The sequence below is a fragment of the Panicum virgatum genome, chromosome 7K, assembly GCF_016808335.1.
Source record: "Panicum virgatum strain AP13 chromosome 7K, P.virgatum_v5, whole genome shotgun sequence".
In the NCBI taxonomy this organism is placed as follows: Eukaryota; Viridiplantae; Streptophyta; class Magnoliopsida; order Poales; family Poaceae; genus Panicum; species Panicum virgatum.
Genome location: NC_053142.1, coordinates 47785068 through 47805926, shown reverse-complemented (window position 1 = coordinate 47805926; position 20859 = coordinate 47785068). Strand labels below are relative to the sequence as shown.

Sequence of the window (20859 nt, the reverse complement as noted above, 5' to 3'; positions counted from 1 at the left end):
CCCGTCTTTGTATCACCCTATGCCGTCACCAGGAGGATATGAAGGAGCTTCTTCCTATCCACCACCACCACCTCCTCCAACACAGGGTACGTACAATAATTTGTACGGAATTGCATTCACCTTTTGAATGTTACTTAATTTTTTTATCTGTAGGGTGGTCTGAAGACAACACCGCGGCCTCCTTGGACGAGTTTACACGGTTGTTTGCTACGCCTGCCCAGGACGATGATCCTAGCTTGCATACACCTCTGGCTCAGTTACGCCGTCCTGCCAGAAACGTGGGGCCACCGGAACGTCATAGCTACCCTACAGATCACGTACACGCACAACGTAAGAGAGGTCGGAATGGTAGGGGTCGTTAGTTGTTTCCACTTGTTTCTCCGGCGGTATTATGGACTGTTTCGACTGTTCGGATTATGATTGTTTATGATTGTGGTAGTTTACTTGTCATTTGTTTCTATAGATATTATTGATGTGAACTTGTTATGTTTTTGTGGGTTCCATAATGCTCGTGAAATAAGGGAATCTCTTACGAATTTTTTTCGTGATTTAATGAAGGACAAGTTAGTTGCGGGAGGAGTTAGCGGCCGAGATCCCGCCGACGATGATGACGACTACCGCATACAGAGTAAACTTCGTGCCACGCTCGTATAGCTCAAAATAGTGACCATAGTGTATCTATCTGTGAGTACGAGATCACAGGTTGCCACTGCTCAGCACGGCGATCACGGGTTTCGCATATGTCACATTGTTTGCCCAGACAAACGTGACAAAAGACGACAGCCCAATAGTAGTGCCCTTTCACCATTTCAAAAAGATGTGACAACACGGCAACCACCCCAGCTCACATTCAAAGCAGTCTCTTCACTTAGATGCTCTGCACTTAGATGCTCTGCATGCACAGAGATGCATCGAGTAGTCAGTTCGATAATTGAATCTAGCTTTTTCAGTGTTCGGTTAGCTAGCCTCTTCACTGTGTTGTCATGTAGGCTTTTCAGGTCCATTTACACTCCACACTCCGGGTATCAGACCTTTGTGCGCCTATAAATACTCCGAAGTTTGTGAACTCCCAGCAGCACTCAAACACCGCAGCTCATTGTATACCCAATGTCTAGAGGTGGGTCTAGCGGGAAGAATTACTACGGTTTTGGAAAAGGAAAAGGGGGAAGAAAGGGAGACCCCATAATATGGGAGGGGCCTCTTGGACCTGATTCCGTTCCGGAACCAGTGTTTGAGTTTCCGCCACAGCACAAGAGTGATTTTACCAATGAAACTCCTCTACGACAATACGATAACCGTAGAGAACCGTGGCCAAAATGCAGACATGGTGAGGACTGCTTAGTGCAGATGTGCACCGACGGGATGGATGACGGTTGGCGTTTCTTCAAATGCCCACACGCATGGGTAATACTCGGTTGTTTTATTTCTTTATCTTCGTTGAGATACCTTACATAAAATTTATTTTGCAGTCTTCAGATGCTTCAGAAAACTGTGGTTTTACCAGATGGGTCGATCCTGCACCAATTAATTCAGTTCAGGAGTTCATCGAGTACCTCCAGATAAAGATCTTTGATCTGGAATGCAAGGTAAACCATTACGAGGAATTGAGCGAGGGTAACAAAGACGACGAAGATGATGATACCAGCAATGCTGCCGCTTCACAGGATGAACCATGCACTATTCCTTACTGCAACTGTCCTTGTCACAAGAAGAAGGGCCCTGCCCCTCCGGCACCACCGCCTGCACCACCTGCAATGGGTGGATACTGCGGAGAAGGCTCAATGCAGTTTGCTACGTGGGGGTACGGCTACTAAGACTACCTATTGCTAGTCACATGCTGCATCGTTGTGTTTGTTGTGTTTTTCTAAATTACCTAAGGCATGTTAGCTTAGTTTAGAATCTGTTTACCGTAGTTGCAACGGGTTCTGCCATGCCACTGCATGTCTGATGTGTGTTTCATTAACGTTGTATTATGATGTAATTCCTATGGTTTATATTGTGTAATGCAGTTTTTAGTTCTTAATTCTTACCGTTATATTTGATGTGTGGTTCACAGTATTCTAGTCTCCTGAAAATGTCCGAAAATATTAAAGGCAAGTTCGAAGATTCACTAGATTGCTTGTACGTGCGTGGCACCTCGGCGCCGTGATCTGTGGCGCCAAGACGTGTTATCTCGGCGCCACATATTACAGCGACCACCTCCAGGGTCTATTTCTGCAAAAAAGTTAGAAAAATTGCACATATGTGAAATTATTTTGCGAAAAGGGCTAAATTGCAAAAAAAATACCGGCCGCCCCGCAGCCGGGCGGCCTTGGGGGCCGGCCGCCCCGCTGCCGGGCGGCCGGTTCCCAGGGACATGTCCGCAATTTGCCGGGCGGCCGGTTCCCAGGGACATGTCCGCAATTTGTTTTCCTCTTTTTTGCAGATTAGCCCCTACCGCCCGGCAGCCGGGTCCCGGCCGCCCGGCAGCGGGGCGGTCGGGGTATATTTCTGTAAATTTTCATATCGAAAATATATTTTTGTCAAAAACGAAAATAAAAAATAAAAAACCGCGACTCCAGACTCGTCCGGCGGATACCTCGTCCAGACTCCAGCCTCGATTTGTGACGTGATCATGCAGCACTGCCCCCCCCCCCCCCATTCAGTGCTAGCTCCGCCATTGGTCGAGATAATACACTAGCACGAAGCAACATATTGTCCAAACAAAAAAAAGGGTCATACAGTGACTCAGTGCTGTAAAATTCCCATTTTGCATGGTGCAACAGATTGTCCAAGAAAGATGAAATTCATTGACGTACACCGACAGCGCCACAACGGTAGGATGATCATGGTGCCGTCAGACAGATCAGTCTCCAGATCAAAATGTCAATGACAAATATGCCCTTCACGCTGCATGAAGTGCCCTCGTATTTGATCCGCTCATCTGGCAGCACCACGACACCACCTTCCACCTACCTTCGGTGCACCGCGGCGTCTCACCGCAAGCCAGTCCGCACGCAACTGCGCCATCACGCTGTTGGACCTTTTTATTTTCCTGTGGAAAGAAGTCCTATTTATCTCTCTAGACTGTGCGTCGAGTTTATGTTTCCACCCTAAACACGAAAGCCGGATATTTTGGCCTCAGACTCGCGATGCCGGACAAATGACCTCCTTGACTAGTTTTTCATAGTGGTTTCCTCCTTTTTATATTTATTTTGGATAAACCTTTGAGAAATTATATTAAATCACAAAAAATCATAAAATACAAAAATTTAATTTTGTTAGACTCCACATGAGCAGAGCTTTGCAGTAAACATATGATATGATATAATTTAGTAACAAATTTTGTTGTACTTTTAGATATATATTTTTTTATAATTAATTTTTATCTACATTTTTTGTGGTCCAATTATAGTGAAATTTTTATGGTGATCTAATTATTATATAATTTTTCAAAGATTCATCGAAAATAAACATAAAAGAAAAAGAGTAATAAAACCACTAAAAGAAACCAGCCGGGGAGATCATATGTCTGGTATCACGAGTTTAATGAGCCAAAATTCCCAATTTTCGAGTTAGAGTGGAAACATAAATTCGACCCACGATACAGGAAGATAAATAGAACTTTTTCGTTTGTTGTTTGAAGAAGAGGATCGTGCTGGACTTGTGATACCGTGGCCCGGTTGCCAGCCCATGGACTCTATTTGGGCGTCTACTTTAGCTGGACCTAAAGTTCAACGTGGCCTGGTAGGTTAACAGAATTCTTAGGGCGCTTTTTTCATTTTTATATTTTTTAAAAATTAAAATTTCTAAAATATATGTCCGTTTTCAAATATTTCAAAAATATACCCCGGTCGCCCTCCCATAGGGCGACATGCCCAAAGTGTAATTTTTTTTTCTTCAAATTTGCAACGAAGTCCCTGGAGAAAAAAAAGGGGGACCTGTCGCCCCCCCAACGGGCGACAGGGGCCTGTCGCCCACCCCTCGGGCGACAGGCCCCCCTTTTTTTCCAGGGACTTTTATTTTTTCAGGGATCTATTTTGAGCTATTCGAACGTGTATTCGTCATCATCGTCGGCAAGATCTCGGCCGCTAACTCATACCGCACGTAACTTGTCCTTCATTAAATCACGGGAAAAAATCGCAAGAACTTTCCTTATTTCACGAGCATTATAGAACCCACAAACATAATAAGTTCACATCAATAATATCTATAGAAACAAATGACAAGTAACCTACCACAATCATAAGCATCGGATACAAATAAGCGGTCCACAACTATCTCATTACAAATAAACATCAGATACATCTAACCACCCCTAGGGCGTCGGACCCTCTTAGCCCTCTGCTGGGCACGGACATGGCCCTCGGAGTAGGTGAGAACATCCGGAGACCTCACCTGTCGCTCAGGACGCGCAAGGGGCTGCGGTGTCTGCTGCTGAGAGATCCCAAATGGTGCTCCTCCTAGCTGTGAATACCCCAAAACATCGGGGTCACCTTGCGCGGCAGGCTCTTCTGGAGACAAGCTGTCGAAGTCGTCTAAGGTGAAGGTCTCGTTATCTGGTCGAAACGAGGAAGAAGAAGGTCCGGCGCCCGCATCGGGGTAGAATCCTACGCAAAAAATGTGGATGTTAGCGTACGCTCGTATATTTCGTAATGACATGTAGAAACCGAAATACGAAACATAAACTAACCTGTGTAGGCCGGTATCTGTGGCCCCGGTACCATCCCTGGATACGGTCCGCCAACTAGTGCTGTCCCTCTAAACATTCCAGTATGGCCGAAAGCAGTAGCTGGATCGTATCCTGTATGTGATATTAGTAAATATGTAGGAATACTTGATCTAATTATAAAGAGATATGTACGTTACCTACACTTGGGAAGAACTGGGACGTCGGCCCGCCCACGGTCGACGGACACGAGAACGACGACGAGGCCTGGGACGACCCGTGGCTGTCTTCATACTGCACACGGCTTCCCAAGTTGTGCGCCATCTGACGCAACTGGTCACGCTGTCTCGACCATGCCTCTGTCTGCTCAAACTGGGTCATTGGGGATCCGGCACGTACCCTCGTCAGGTAAGTCGAGCAGTCCGTCTGCATCATGTTGCAAAGGCGAAACTGCATCCATTCAGTAAAGGTACAGTTAGAAACACATGAATTATCTTACGAATATGAATATATATATATATATATATATATATATATATATGCAAATATGATCAAGAGACTCACCGCGCCAGCTAGTGCCTCCACGTGGTGCTGGGCACAGCCATCCTGAGGCCTCGCCTGGTGTGGCTGCGGGTGAGTGTCAACAAAAACCAGACGATCCCGAGTCCGGGGTAAGTACCAGGTGAGGTAAGCCCTAAAGGAGCTGTCTGTGTGTGGTCCTGTTGGATGGACCAAGAGCTCGTCTGCCTGTTCCCATTGGTCCACCCACGGCTGGATCTTGGTGAGCCATTCATCAGAGCACGGCAAGCCACTCCTTGACAACCTACAAAGTGGATTACGAAGAATCGTTAGATTCGACACTAATGTATGAGCCAAGTTCATTCATAATTAATTACCTATGGTCCTGGCGACTGACACGCTCCAACGCGGTGGGCACCGGAAACTCCTGGCGCTGCCCAAACTATCTCCTGACTCTCCAGGGGCAATATGCCTCAACCGCGATGTCATAAACCAGGACGACGGAAGTAAGCCACAGGCTCGCATTCGCGGAGCAGTGCGAAGACAGGCCTGCTCGCATATTCCATTACTACATATTACAAATAATGAAATACAATTGTGGATCATGACACCGAATGCCTTACACGAGCAATTCTCGCCGATGCTCGTCTGAACGTAGGAGGTGCTCCATCTCTGGGATTTCCGGAAGGACCGACGTCAGCAGCATCGTGAAGTGCATTCTGAGGACACTTCTTGTAGTTGTGACTCAATGATCCACATTGGCTGCAACGCTTTTGTGCCTTGCTTGCTTCCGACTCGTCCATACCATTCCGAATACGACGTGTTTGACGGCGGCCTTTGCCTTTCTTAGTGGCTGGATCAGGAATAAACATCTTATTCTCATTATCCTGAGTGAAAGGCCCGACAATTCCAATCCCGTATACCTCATGTCCCCATGTGGATATAGCTGCTTCCTTGCTGAAGTACGATGAAACAAATTGTCCTGGCTGTAACGCAGACTCTGCACATGCCGCAATGAGATGGGAGCATGGCATATGCAATAACTTAGGCTTCATGCAGGAGCAAAATGCTTTGCCATCAACTGTAATCAAACTCTCATGTACACAGGCCCCCTGCCGCGCCCGTGGGCTGGGCCCAGCGGCGGTCGCCCGTGGGCTGGGCGACAGGCCCCTGTCGCCCCCCCCAACGGGCGACAGGTTTTTTTTTATATTTCCAGGGATCTTATTGCGAATTTGAAAAAAAAAATTCACTTAAGGCCTGTCGCCCTATGGGGGGGGCGACCGGGGGTATTTTTGAAATATTTCAAAACGGACATATATTTTTGAAATTTTAATTTTTAAAAAATATAAAAATGAAAAAATGTCATTCTTAGGTCTCTAACCAACGTAGGCTCCCATGGACCTTGGCACCGTGAAGGGAGAGAACCTCCGGAATCCTATCCATCTTCCAGTATAAAATTTCTTATACAACTTCCAATGTTCATGATTCATGTAAATGTTTTCCATCGTTGGATCCAAACGCTCGTTCCGCATGCGCAGTAGAGGGAACGGCCACTTGGAGAGAGGTCACGTGGTTGAGATAGTGACATGGACACGTGCGAGGCCCTCACGTGGTTGAGATAGTGACATGGACACGTGTGAGGCCCTGGTCGGTGTAGGTGGCTTTTGGGTTTCAAACTTAAAATATGTTTCCTCTCAAATGGTGAACTTATTTTTGAATTTGTTTAAACCATTGTGTTTCTGAGAATTAATGCAACATAATGAGACCCAATATGAATATGTTTTTCTATATTTTAAAAATCAACATTTTGGATGAGCTATCTCAATATTTGAAATATGCTTCTTCAACATTTTCATACCAATGTTGAACTAGATTATTCAAAATGTTGACCTTAATTTAAAGAAATGTTGAGCCTAGTATTTAAAATGCTGACTACATTAGTTTAATATTTGAATATCAGGCCACAAAAACCTTAATAAATATAATGAAATTGATACACATATTTGAGGGAAAAGAAATGAAAACGCACTTGCATGTTGGTGACTATGTCGTTGGCCGGCTGCTCTCCCCCTGTCCTGCCTGCATGCAGAGCGCACAGCGCAAGCCACCGGCGGTAGGCGCTATTGCGGTTGCTGGGCCATGACGGATTGTGGGCTTCATTAATTTCTGGTGGGCTTTATAGACACTAGTAAGGTGCCCGTGCTAAACACCACACCACGGATAAATTGCAGATTACGAAAGAAATGCAGGTTCCAAATATCCAACCGTCACCACCTAGAAATGTGTTAAAAGCTATACGACAAACAAAACTGCAATGTAAGTCAATCAATCTAGTCCCTTTCTATAAGAAACACACGGACCATGATCGACAACACCCACGATTAGCCATAACTGGAGTTTTTACAAGAATCATCAAACCAAATCATACACGGGAGTTTAGGACATGATAGGCTAATACAGTCCCATATCTTCAGTTGGAGGAAGTCGAAGTTCGAAGCCAACCTCTGCATATTTTAAACCGTGAAAATATTTTAAAGGAAGAAAGGACCAAGGTTTCAGGCATAAAACTTACCATTTGAAAAGCTGAGTTGCAAATGTTACAATCTTGACCTTGGACCGCCCTTTCCCGGTATCTGCAGAGCTTCATAATGGTCGTAACCATGATAAAGAAATTTGATGGGATCTTCTGTCCCACACTATTGGCCATATTCAGGTAGTGCTATTAAACCACCAGCTTCTTTATCATGCATGTAAACCATGATTGGCCTCCTGCAAATGCAGTGCAATGATTATGGCAAACAACCATATTAAAAAAGCCAACCTGCAAATCAAAATGCCAAATATATTGCTTGAATGATAGTGGCAGATTCTTTCATGGACCACTTAGAAAAATCTTAGATTGCTATTTTGGCACCATGAATTCGGAAACTTATTATTCTGCAGCTCAACATATTGAATGATATAATTTTTCATGGACCCGAATGAAAAGCCCCTATTTCTATTGAAATGATAAATTGCACAGCAAACAAGCATAACCAATAAAAATGCATCTGTTTCTATATTGCAAAGTTAACTCACTCACTCCCTCCCCCCCCCCCCCCGTCCCTCCCTCCCTCTCTTCACAAAGAAGTCTGTTCTCTGTATTTGTTAGAACGTGCAGGTCATGATCAGTGAACAAAGCACCTATTATTCTGGGTAATATATACTCTCATATTATCTGGTTACAAAGCATCTATAAGTGAATGTGTGATAGAAAAGAGCTCTTTTATAGTTTTATTTCTAAATTGTACAAAATTCATATTACTACTACTAATATATACTTAGTTGGCCAAATCCACTGCAAATGAGAATTAATAACAAAATCTCATGAGATCAAAATCTAAATTATATATATACAGGAATAGCAAATCTCACACAAAGATACTGATCCGAACACAATGATATCAATACCATAAAAAACATTGGCATGGAATTTCATTTGCAACAGCACATGGCATGATACAGCAAAGGCAATTTGGGGCCTCGGTGGAATAGATGCTCACCTTGTGTGTTTGCTAGTTCCTTGTGGATATTATCTCCATTCGAAAGCATAACTCAGCTCTGATTTTTCTCCTGCAAATTTGATTGTTCAATATCCTTCACATGGATTGCCTCTGCAAACATTGGGAACAAATATGTCGTTCTGCAATCACAATGATAGAGTTAAATACTGGTAACCCATAAAAACAGACACAAGACATGTTTCCCTGAAGCTTAACTAATAAGGTTTTAAGTTCAAGATCTCATCTGTCTATCTAAATCCTAATCCATTGTAATCAATTTATTTGCATAGTGCAATGAAGGAATAGAAGTCCCACAAGTACTACATGGATAAAATCCAAAAGACCGACACAAGTGCAATGAAACTTGGAGATGACAATAATAATAATATAAATTAAGATTGGACATGAAAAGAATGTAAATTCACCGGAATCAATCCATAGTACATACTACAAACAAGACAGATGGACTTGCAACATATCAAGCAACAAGGAATTAACTGTGGAATTCTAAAAATACCACTTGCACTATTAAAAAAGTCACCTAACAATAAACACACAAAATGTGGCATTTGTATCAGACCATCCAAATTCCTTGTCACTATCCTAGATTGAAGACTTGCAGTCAATCAAATATTATGTGCAACACGGTCCCTAATCCAAAGGCCAAGTAAATTAACAAATAAAAAGCAGTACAATCACCATAGAACAAATCAGCAAATCACCAGGATGCAGGTCTGGTGTTCAATGAAACATACCCGCTGATCTAGTGTTCAATGGAAGCCACCAGGATGCAAGCTCACTAACAAATATGAGACTTTCAAATTCTGGACAAACGTTTCAAATTTAGCAAATAAGACTTTCATTCATGTAGGAACAATACATTAACAAATATGTATTTGTGGTAATCTGTCTATGCCAGCCAATGGTCCTACTCATGACCACAATAATTTTTATACCAGAAAATTATAGAGAGATATTCAAGGGGCAATGAGAAATCACCTTCAATTCTTTGCCGAAGCAATGGTGAAATCCTGTAAATCCATCATGAACTACATGGCAAGCACGTTCCATGCTCTGAAAAATGAAATTTATCCAGTCATGCAATTCTCACAAGGGTTTGAGGAATGAGAACATAATGACGGACACTACTTTGCAAACAAAAGTCTTTATCACAAGGCCTAGAAAAGAACATTACCCTACTGAAGATAAGTTTTGAGTAGAAAATGCCATCACACCAGACAACATGCCAAGGATTTAGCACAAAGGTTAGTTACAGTTCAAAGTGAATTGAGTAGCACAATAAAGTAATCAGTTCTGAATTCGAATGATGCTACTGCACCTCATGAGCCCAAAAGGGGGGAGATAAAAATTCTGACGAGCCTGACCTTGGGCAAGTACTGCACGGGCACGGACGGCGTCGTGGAGCCGAGGAACCTCTCCAGATTCCCAGCCTCATCCATCGGCGGCGCCGGCGGCGGGGCCACGCCCGCATCGGCCACGGGCGCCGACACGGACGGCTTGGACGGCGCATCAGCCCGCCTCTCGGCCTCCTCTGGAAGGCGGGGCGGCCGGCTCCGCGGCCCCAGCCGCCGACGGCGGCGGCAGCTTCTGCCTGGCGGCCCTGGGCGTGAGCGCCACAGCAGCGGGGGGCGAGGGGCGCTGGGCGCTGGCCCTTGAGCCGCTGCAGCTGCTCCTCCTGCCGCGGCGTGAGGAGGAGACGCCGGACGGGTCGGCCATGGCGGGGGCGGGAGCGGAGACGGCGCCGCTAGGGTTTAGTCCGGCGGCGGCGCAGCGAGGCCGCGGGGCGGGAATGCCTCCATTGCCCCGAGGCGGCGCAGGTGCGACCTCCTAAGGCGGCACGGCGGTCGGACTCGGACACTGGGAGCGAGCGGCGGCGGCGGCTAGCGCGAGGCGCTAGGGTTGGGGCGCGAGAGAGAGGGTTGGGGAGTGAGAGGCCGGGAGTTCAATTTCGAGACCGATGATCGATTTTGGAAGGGAAAAAGCGGGCCGTTGTGGGTTTCGAGCGCTGCTCGCGTTGGGCGCGAGAGGGGGGCGGACGCGCGGGCGACGCAACGGGCTGGCGTCGAGCGTTGAAGCCGGATGATCCATATAAGATCAGCCGTAGGATGGGTTGAAGTCACTCAAGAGAAGTTTTCCGGCCATAGATTTTGATAAGGTTGATTTCCTGGGTACGTATTGCTGGGTACATAAACTCTAGTTGTCTCAGCGGGATTCATTTCTTTGGGTGGCTCTAGCGTAATTCCAGTCGGTCCTTCAATGGATGGATATATCTCTTATCCAATCTTCCCGAAGGGATACAGGAGAGCCAGAGAACCTCGCCGCCGCCGACGGTCCGCCTGGCCTTCTCCAACGCGCTGCGGTACAACCCAGTCGGGCATGAGGTTGACACGTTCGCTAGTGCCGTCCTTGCTTCCATCGAGAAGATGAACAAATTCATGTTCAAAGTTCACAATAACTTGAGCCTAGCTGAGCAGACTACTAATTTCAAGCAGTCATGCCGCTTGCCGCACAGTTACCACACCACAACTTACAGAAAGGCTCTGGAGGTGGAGCAATATAACCTGAAGGACAACACACATTTGCCTTCGTCAGACCCCCAAAATAAGACAAAACTAGCAAGGTGCCCCGCGCAAATAGCGCGGGCAGCTAGCTTCCCCCCCCCCCAACATTTTAGCCTCCTTTTACTTGAAAATAAATTATTTAAAGAGCAAAGTGCACACTCGGTCCTTAAACTTGTTTGGGTGTATCATCTCGGTCCACGAACTCTTAAAACGACTAATTACATCCATAATCACAGTTACTGTGTCGTTTAAGTCCATAAATCCAGTTAGACGACGTGCACTTTTGCGATTAGGCCCTTCCACCGTTAATTTCTTAGATTGCATCCTTGTAAGTTTTGTTTTTCATGATAATGGTTTTCTCCATAATTATCATTTGTCACATCTTCCGACGTTTAACGCGGGGAGTTTTTAGTCCATGTAGATGAACATGGTGATTTATTATTTTGTTTCAAAATTAATGTACTAAACCAAAAGGTATGAGTATAATAGTTTTACTTTAAAATTCATATATTAACATATTCTACATGGTCTACTTCATTAATATGCTTTTTATAAATATTAATTTAAACAAAAATACATTTTCATTTGTTTCTCAAATTTAGTTATTGATTATTAATGGATTTTGACATGAACTATTTATTTTTGCTATTTTGGTTCCAATTTAATATAGAGTACTGCTAATCTTCCAACTATTTTAATTCTAAATTTAGCTATTCATGATTTATCAATTGTATTTATCATGTATACTTAGATAGACCATTAGATTATCATAAAAATTAATGTTGTATTTTTTATTATTATGGTAATTATAAGTCCTAATTCAAAATTTATCTATTAATATATCATATTATACATTGTCTCTTTATGCAAGTAATTAGCTACCCAATCTAAATGGAATTTAAAAGATAATTTTTATATTAAAATTCCAAATCTTAATCATTCATTAAGTGTATATGCCGGACCCTTTATTTAGCAATTTTACTTCCCGATTTGCATCAAATGAACTAATAAATTTTTATTTCAAATTTTGATATTTATTAATTGTATTAAATTTGGACTCTTTGTTCAACTAATATTTTTCTTTTTCTAATTTCAAATTTATTTGTTTTTTAATTGGACTCGACATTGCTTCTTTGGATTTTTTAGACTACTAAGTCATCATAAAATTTAGTAGTGCTTATTTAATAATACTTTTTACTAGAATTGTAAAGAAATATCTCTAGACTTTGCATGTGAGATTGATATTCTTTGTATACTACAAATTGGTATTCTTCAACATTGTCACAATACTATCTAGTCTGACTGTTTTATTTCTTGCAACTTGGTCAATTAACTGGCGGGGGAGTTTTGATCCCATCGATTCAGAAAGAATTGTTTCTCTCCATGTGCATAAGTTTTTCTAAGTAAGTTGGTCAATAAACGGTAGGAGCGCTGTCAAATCTTCTAAGTAAGAGAAACAAATAAGTTTTCCCCTTTTTATAAAGATTGATATTATATAAAACAAGCAGATCTCAAACTCAAATACAAAGACATTATTCGTACTTGCGACCCTCCCATTGCTGTCTTTGTCAAGGCAATATTTAAAATAGTTTGTCAAGGCACCATTGCCAGTCCCCTCCCTCCCAAATTCTCTGTTGCCGTCTTACCTTAAAAAATTCTCAGGTTTCTCTCCTTCCAAATGTTCCAAACCTACATAAGCAATGCTGCTACGTTGCGTCTTCGAGCCTTTTGAAAATGCCGCAGCGAGTTCTGCCACCACTATTCTAACTCCATCCCATCTACCGGCACTTGTATCAGACCTTGAGATCAAGAACTCACGAGCATCCACACTTCCGGCGCAAAGATACAGTGAAGACGCAAATGTGCCCGGCCTCTCTGACTTCATGAAGGGAAGTTACCAAAACGAACAGGAAAATGAGTCTTGGACTCTTGGCTAACAGTAGGTTGGCTTTGAGCACTGTAGCAACTATTGCGTTTTTACTTTTGTTTTGTTCTATTGTAGCATACTAGCATGCAGTCATGCACTGTAGTGTAAGATCTGGGCCATCTTAATCTCAGAAGAAACGGGGTATTCAATTATACGAAAGTGCATTTCTGGTTTCTAAACTAATTTATCTTGCTCTGCAAACTGCAACAGAGCAAGTTAAGCTTGTGTTACTTCAGTAGATGTCTTGCCTCTATATTTTTGTTAAGTATTACTTTACTGACTGTCGAACTAGTCTAACGCTGGCTTGGAACTTTGCCAACCACACGGAGCTAAGAACGTTGTCTGATTTCTGAACGGTGCTTTCAGAATTAATTCAGATTACTCAGTCTACTGATGCAAAATCATCTCGTTTGCTCTGCTTGGGCCCCTATTCTCAGCGGGGGGAATGAACAGTGGACGAAAATATAACTGAATGTCTGAATCATTTGTAAACAGAAATGTAAAATCACAAGACAGACCACTGTGGAACCCAAATATTTTTCTTTATCATTGAATAGCTACAGCATAAAACAAGATACAGCAGCACAACACATACAACAAGATACACCAGTGGTTAAAACAAAATCCTACTATTTCAGTATGACAAAGCCTCCCAACCCAGCCACAAGGACAATGGGTAGAATGGAAACCCAGAGGATGGTCATACCGATGGCGCGGCGATCAGTGAGGCAGCCTGATACATAGAAGCCAGCCGACGCCTCCACGAACCCAAAGATCATTACGGCAACGAGAATGCCGTAGTATAGGTAGAAGGGCGCCTTGCCGTGGTGAAGAAAGATTCCTCCCGGAGCCCTGAAGACGACGAGCGCGAGCGCCGCCACGGCCTGGACGACGCCGCTCGTGACCAGCGCCGCCGGCAGCCTCTCCGCGTTGCGGCAGGCCGCGGAGATCAAGCTCGCGATGTTGAAGAGGACAGCCAGGAACTCCATCCCTGGCTACTATCTCCGCTAGTGCGTCAGAGAAGACAAGTGGCTAACTGAATCGTGACCTTGTTTGAGCTTGGAGAATGGTGGTGTGCGCTGCCTCTGAAGACGACAACCATGCCTGGATGATTATATAGGCAACGACATCGAGGACGAGGGCATGACAGGTTGACCTAAACCCGAATTGGCCTGGCTGAATCCGAATTGCCGAGCTGAATCCGAGCGTCTCGGATTCCCGCCCCCGTCGCGGTTGGCGCACAAGTATGATCGCGACAGATGGGTGCGAATTCTCAGCATTGGAAGCATGTGGCCTCACGCTTTCAATAAACTTCTGATTTAACAGATTTTATTTGTTAGCTTGGATCACGTCGCGTTTATAGAAAAAAAACTTGCTATTTGTCGGATCGTCCGCCGTCGGATCGAGCTCAGGTGCAGCCGTAGCCATTGGATGCCCGGTGCCCGCCTCCCGCTCACGGAGCACTCGTGATCCTCCGCTGCCGATGTTCACCATTTTTTGCACAGTTAAGGGCGCCTGTATCTGAAGCAACAACTGTAGCGACTGCTACATCGAAGCTTTTGCACACCAGTAGCTGCTCTTTTCGTAACCTTCTTATATTTGATCATTTATTAGAGACAAAAAAAAAGGGTGCTAGTACGCGTATAATGCGAGAAGGCTCAGCTCCAGCAGTCTTCTCGCACCAACAACCTCTGGGGTCAAAGGGAGGCAGATGCTTGTGCTTTAGTTAAGTGTCACACACACAAAAACCGACTACGACATGTTTAGTCCGAGACCCAAACCGCATGTCGTACTCGGTTTGTGTCGATGTCGACCATCTTGTGTCAGTATATAGATAATAACAAATCCTATAATTCCTAAAGCGACGTGGATGTGTGGACCATCTCGACTTTGTGACCATGGAAGCACACACGGCTTGTTTGCAAGGCCGGGCCTTCCTCTCATGTATGTTTGTACGCGCGTGTCCGATCGCACAGAGCACACGGACGCAAACAGCGTGTTGTGCTCAGGGTTCCAAATTTCGGCAAACTTTCGCTGAGTTTCGCGTAATTTCGAGATTTTCAGCCTAGAATGAAGTATGTAGCCACTGTTGTATATTGGACTGCTTTTGTGAACCAGTAGTCATGTGTAATAAGAATGGACTGTATGGTCAATGGACCGTGAACCTATTTTGACATCGTGATCCTTTTTTGCGCCATGAACTAACCTTGAACACTATGAACTTGTGATATGGAGCCATGAACCTTGAATACTATGAACTTGCGATGAAATGTTCAATTCCATCGGCAGACTCTTCCAAGACTACATATCAACAGTCAACATAGCATCCTGACATTGATGAATCATGACATACATGGATTACCCTCTTAACATAATGGCCAGTTGGCCATGCACCTCGGAAAGTCACAACAATTTCCTTTTACTGTGAAATACAAATTACGAAAATATTAATCTGCCTCAAAAAGGCATGACATAACAATTTCAAACAAATAAGGTTACAACAACAAAACATATGCAGAGTCGAAACCGGCAACAATGGACTCGTGATTGAAGTACACGGAAGAGACGCCCAACACTGGACACTAGTGCCATAAGCTAAGATAGTAATCCATGTAGTTCTTACATACATATACATTGACTGAGAGCGACTTTCTGTAAGGAGCTGCTAATTCGGCGCGGCAGAAGAAAAACCTCCAAGGCTGGCAACGACAATTAGAGGCAGGATGGAAAGGCCCATGATGATCTTACCAATGGCTCGCCGACTGCTGGGGTCCCCTGATACCCAGAAGCCTGCAACCACCTCTGCAAGCCCAAACACCACAACGGCAATCAGAACACCGTAGTACACATAGACGAGCGACTCGCCATTGTAGTGGAACACTCCCCGCGGCACCCTGAAGAAGATGAGGGAGAGCGCTGCTGCGGCTTCAAGGACACCACACAGAATCAGCGCCCCTGGCAGCTTCTCAGGGTCCTGCAGGGCGCCGGAGATGGCGCGTGTGATCTTGCCGAGGACATCCATTTGTGTAAAGTGCCAGCCGTGCGTGATGCTTGGCGCCAGAGGGAATGAGTTTGCTTGGAGCTTGGATGGAGGAGGCAGACAAGAACTGTGATGTCCTGGTATTTATAGGAGACGTACAACCCGAATCACTAACCAAACCGAAAACCGAATGGCGGCATCCAAAGCTCCACTTTGCAGAGTATACAAGTGACAAGTCAAAGGAGATGATTAGGACAAAGCCTGACAACGACATAAGGACCTGGCCAGAACCCGAACCGCAACCGAAACCGAGCTCAGACATGCTTTGAGGCTAATGTTATAGGTTTTAAAACTTTATCAGACTCCAGTGCTTGCTGCTTTGATTTTATTTTATGGGTAAAATTTAATCAAATTTGTGCAAGTTTTGACTGAATTGTTCCAGATTTCCTGGTAAAAGTTAAAAAAAAAATTATCCAAATTTGATAGATAAAAAGAGTATAAAATTAATTCAAACTGTACTGACCTGTATAAGTTTTTGGATCCACTAGCAAGCCTGGTTACTTCAGGTTCTTGTCTAGAAAAGATTGCCTGGTGCGTGCAACCAGAGTGAGTCAAAACCATAGACTTGACTCAGGGCTTGCTTTGTTGCTTGCACCTTTATGAAATTTCCTCATACTGAAACCGAAGCACGGAGATTTCGGTTTCCAGCCCTGCCGGTGGTGCAGTTGTGCACACACATGTCTGAGTTCGACCGGTTGATGTGACACTTGATGTTGTCATCATTGAAAAGCATGGCTTTACTACATCTGGTACAGGAAAGAAGTTTAGCTTTCTTGTTCTGTTCTGTTGGGAAAGACAAACAACATACAAGGGAAAGGTATGTTAGAAGTTAAACATATTTCATGTTCCGGCCTTACGGGCCCACGGTACAGACACACCTTACTTTGAAGCCTGTCTTAGAACTGAATAAGCTTCCAGTATTTGAACCTTGTCATCAAGACTGGTATGAGCATCTTGCAGATATCAGTAAAAGATATGGAAATGCATTAGCACCACCACATCTTCAATAATTTTCTTGAGAAGCGTACCTTAAATGACTACTGATTAGCACCAATGGTGAAACGCCAAGCAGTGAAACACCCATCTGCATTCCATCAGCAAACTCTTCCAAGATAGCATCCCAACAGTTAATCTCTAGCTTTATATTAAAAAAATTATCTCTAGCTTTATAAAAAAAAGTTAATCTCTAGCTTCATAAAATGACTCGTCGAAACTTGAACAACCAGCTAGCTCAAAAAATAACACGTGGCACAAAACAGCATAAAACCTCAGAAACACGGATACAGCAGGGAAGGGGCGTATCCCGTGTCGGATACGTATCCGACACGGATACGCCTGGGATACGGCCGGGATACGTATCCACGGCGTGTCCGCGTATCCCTAAACAGTGATGCTAGAAACTCACGAACGGATACGTATCCAACGGCGACGAGCCGGCCGCGCGCGCCGCTCGGTCCGCCCGCACTGCTCCGCTCGCCCGCGGCCGCGTGCTGCTCCGCTCCTCCCATGGCCGTCCGCGCTGAGCGGAGAGGAGGAGGAGGGTAGGCAGCGGGGGAGGGGGAGATCCGGCGGCGGCGGAGGCCGCGCCGAGCAGAGAGGAGGAGGGTAGGCAGCGGAGAGGAGGAGGATCGGCCATCCCCACCCCCTGTGCCTGGCCGCGCGCGGCGGCACCGGCTCGCTGGCCCGCACCCGTGCCCATCCCCGCCAGCGCCCGGCAGCCGCTCGCCGGAGAGGCCGAATCGAGGCCGGCCGGCCGCGCCTGATCCGCCCTTGTGCCACCGCCCCGCCGCGGTCCACCCTTGCGTCGCGGTCCGCCCGTGCACCACCGCCCTGCCTGTGCTGCTGCTGCTTGGCCTACCGCAGTGGAGAAGAAGGGGAGGCGGAGGAGCAGAGGAGAGAGGAGGTAGTGGAGGGAGAGAGACACGAGGAGGGAGGGAGGGTGCGGGGACCGTGAGAGAGAGTGAGGAGGGAAGAGGAACAGATAAGGGTGAGAGAGATAAGGGTGAGTTATTTGTTGGGCTGTAGCTGCAGCTACTGCCGTCCAACAGCTCAGCTGGCTGCTTTTCAGTCCAGTCGAACGTGCTGTTTGATATGTATTATTCTTCATTTATTTATTTAAAAAAATAGTAAAACGTATCCGTGTATCGGGTTTTTTAGAAAATTACCTTATCCGCGTATCCGTATCCTTCCGATACCGATACACGTATCTGTATCCGTGCTGCATAGCATAAAACAAAAGGCATTGAGGTCTGCAAATTTACACTGCGTTCACAAATGAGGCACATGAGTTTGGTGACAATAAGCCACAAAACTTATGTGTGAAGGTAATGACAGACAGCCTCGGCAGTCAATGATCTGTTGGTTCAATCTATCAAAATGAAATGTTGTGAAGGATCAAGATTTGTACTGTACCAAGATGTGGGTAAATTATGGTCCTCAACTGCATAGTTGCAGACCAAGGAGTGATGGCATAATCATGGCATGAGAGAATTAACTGCAGAACCAATCTTGAAAAGTCTTATAATAGGCATATGTTTAAACTGCACTGAAGTAATTATCAGGGTGAAAGTGTCCAAAGATACCACATGACACTGATCAAATAAATTAAAATTCAAGGAGACACACTTTGGCTGTATGTGTTTGCAGCATATGTATGCTGAAGATGATGACTATAGACTGCAGTGGTTAAGATAATAGCAGCTTGCATGTCTGCCAGGAGACTTCTAGGAGGAAACTGAGGGAATAAACTGAATCACTAAACGTAGCTCTGCAAGTACCTGGAGGGAAATTAATTGCTGAAGTGCTGTCTTGTTCCTCTAACAGTGAGGAGAGAAATGTCATCAGTTTCAAGCCAACCCAGTCTGGGATTGAGATTGAGACCTCCAGTCTTGATCTTCCCCATTTCCTTGACCCTGGTAGTTCAATTTGCGCGTTGCCATGGAAAGCTTCGGATTCTTTGGAAAGTAGATTTTGCTTCGATGCGCCATGGGTATAAGTAGTTTGCAGCATCCTGTGGCGTTCCATGCTGTTGAAAAATACGACTTCAGCGAAGTGATATGTGCAACTTCTTGACAAATATGTAGACAGGCTGCATAATTTTCAAGACAATCTGTTCATCTGTGTCAACACTCAACACTGTTCTTACTCAACACTGTTCTTGCTGTAGTAGAGAAGAATATATACAGCAATGACAGTTGTATGATATGTTCTTCTATTTCTCAAGTTAGTGGATTATAACTATCTTCCAACAGTCTATGATAGCCAGATCAAGGGAGCAGACACACGGAGTCTAATCAATAAGTATCTTGCAAACAGTGCAGGCAGGATCTGTGTATTATCATTGTAAGACCCATGCAACATTTTCCTTGGTAAGTGCAACCTGGGACAGTCGTTTATATGCAATATATCATAGATGAGTTCAATGAATGTTTAAGATGAAACATAAACCAGACTGGGGCAGCTTATTATGTGAAAGTTAAGTATGCTAGTCAAGTAATTGAATGCCACTAACTTCTCATCCAAGGCACTCAACTGTTCAGATGAACTGTAAAAAGCAACCAATACTTGGTATTTCCATTGCTGAAACCCCACAGATACATACAGAGAACTTGGAAGACCATTCAGCAGGAGGAAGACACAACTTCCCCAAAGAAAAATTCACTCGACATACTCCCATAAGAAAAATAAAATCATAACGCAGAAAATAGGAGCTCTGCAGACACTAAGACCAACCAGAAGAAGCTAAAGAAGACATGTGATACAGAGTGTAAGTGGCCAACTGGCCAAGGTATCCAGTGGCAAACCTCCAGTAACATACTACAAGTTACATCAAGGCAGAACCTCACACTATTGACATAAGAGGAAAGAACAGCGTTCATTTAATGCCAAAGATTGTGCTCAAGAAAATAATACAAAAAATACCACGGCAAGATCCATTAAAAAGGTTCTCCATGATAGCTCTGAACAACGGTTCTAAGTATTAACCTGACACTGTGCTGAGGTTGAAAAGGCTTTCATTTCCTTCTCCCACCACGCTCCCTCAGTGTTAGATTGATCACCACTCCAGGACCCACATTGTGGTAAGCAAGAGAAAGGTTGTCTTTGAGGAAACTAGTCCTCACACTCAACTTCTGCTTATTAGCAGGGAGCTACAACTCTCCAGCAATCTGCTCCTTCAGACTACCTACTGTGTCAGACAGTGATTGGACGTGAATCTCCAAAACTTGGCCACGCAGATTTCCTTCATCAAGGTTGGGTACAGATACTGACATGCTAGCAGGACCCTGCAGACAGGAGACTACAACATGTCTATATAGCAAAATAACTAGAACAACATATAAAGTAAGGACAAAAGAAAAATTGACTGCCAGTGCCATTACAGGATACTGAGTGAGGAACTGCTCTGCCAGGACAAGAGAAGCATCATCTGCTCTCTGCCTCTTTGGTTCTGGCTCATCAGGTGGAGGTGGCTGCTCTTCCGCAGGAGGTTGTGGAGGCAGAGACAGTGCTGGAGGCTGAGGGATTCCAACAGGATTGACCATGGGTGGCATGTGTGGTGGCGGGGGCATTGGAAATGAGCACGTGTCGATAGGGTTGCAGTT

The 20859-nt window shown here is 44.8% G+C and overlaps 1 protein-coding gene and 3 long non-coding RNA genes across 15 annotated transcripts; 1 reads left to right on the top strand and 3 right to left on the bottom strand.

The window, feature by feature from the left end:
* LOC120643121 lies at positions 1-486 on the top strand. The gene is made up of 2 exons (XR_005662856.1): positions 1-86; positions 154-486. It is a non-coding gene; the product is annotated as an uncharacterized LOC120643121 (long non-coding RNA).
* A 6640-nt stretch (positions 487-7126) lies between these two features.
* Positions 7127-10712, bottom strand: LOC120641822. Of its 2 annotated transcripts, XR_005662428.1 has the most exons (7): positions 10095-10712; positions 9905-9908; positions 9709-9783; positions 9465-9533; positions 8710-8820; positions 7740-7936; positions 7127-7671 (listed from the first exon to the last, which is right to left on the bottom strand). It is a non-coding gene; the product is annotated as an uncharacterized LOC120641822 (long non-coding RNA). The 2 variants fall into 2 exon arrangements; XR_005662427.1 differs by lacking the exon at positions 9465-9533 and having other exon boundaries at positions 10095-10707.
* Positions 10713-13847: 3135 nt separating this feature from the next.
* Positions 13848-14207, bottom strand: LOC120640339. Its single transcript, XM_039916177.1, has one exon. It carries the CDS (start codon positions 14205-14207, stop codon positions 13848-13850), a length of 360 nt encoding a protein of 119 aa, XP_039772111.1.
* Positions 14208-15880: 1673 nt separating this feature from the next.
* On the bottom strand, positions 15881-20859 carry LOC120641820. 11 transcript variants are annotated; one of them, XR_005662426.1, is made up of 8 exons: positions 20638-20859; positions 20243-20541; positions 18493-19283; positions 17287-17525; positions 17137-17198; positions 16854-17004; positions 16722-16786; positions 16242-16645 (listed from the first exon to the last, which is right to left on the bottom strand). It is a non-coding gene; the product is annotated as an uncharacterized LOC120641820 (long non-coding RNA). The 11 variants fall into 11 exon arrangements; XR_005662419.1 differs by lacking the exon at positions 16242-16645 and adding an exon at positions 15881-16020 and having other exon boundaries at positions 16722-17004; XR_005662418.1 differs by having other exon boundaries at positions 16722-17004.

What these genes read in the sequence shown, in the direction of transcription:
- LOC120640339 (XM_039916177.1), bottom strand. Translation starts at nt 14,207, where the DNA reads ATGGAGTTCCTGGCTGTCCTCTTCAACATCGCGAGCTTGATCTCCGCG.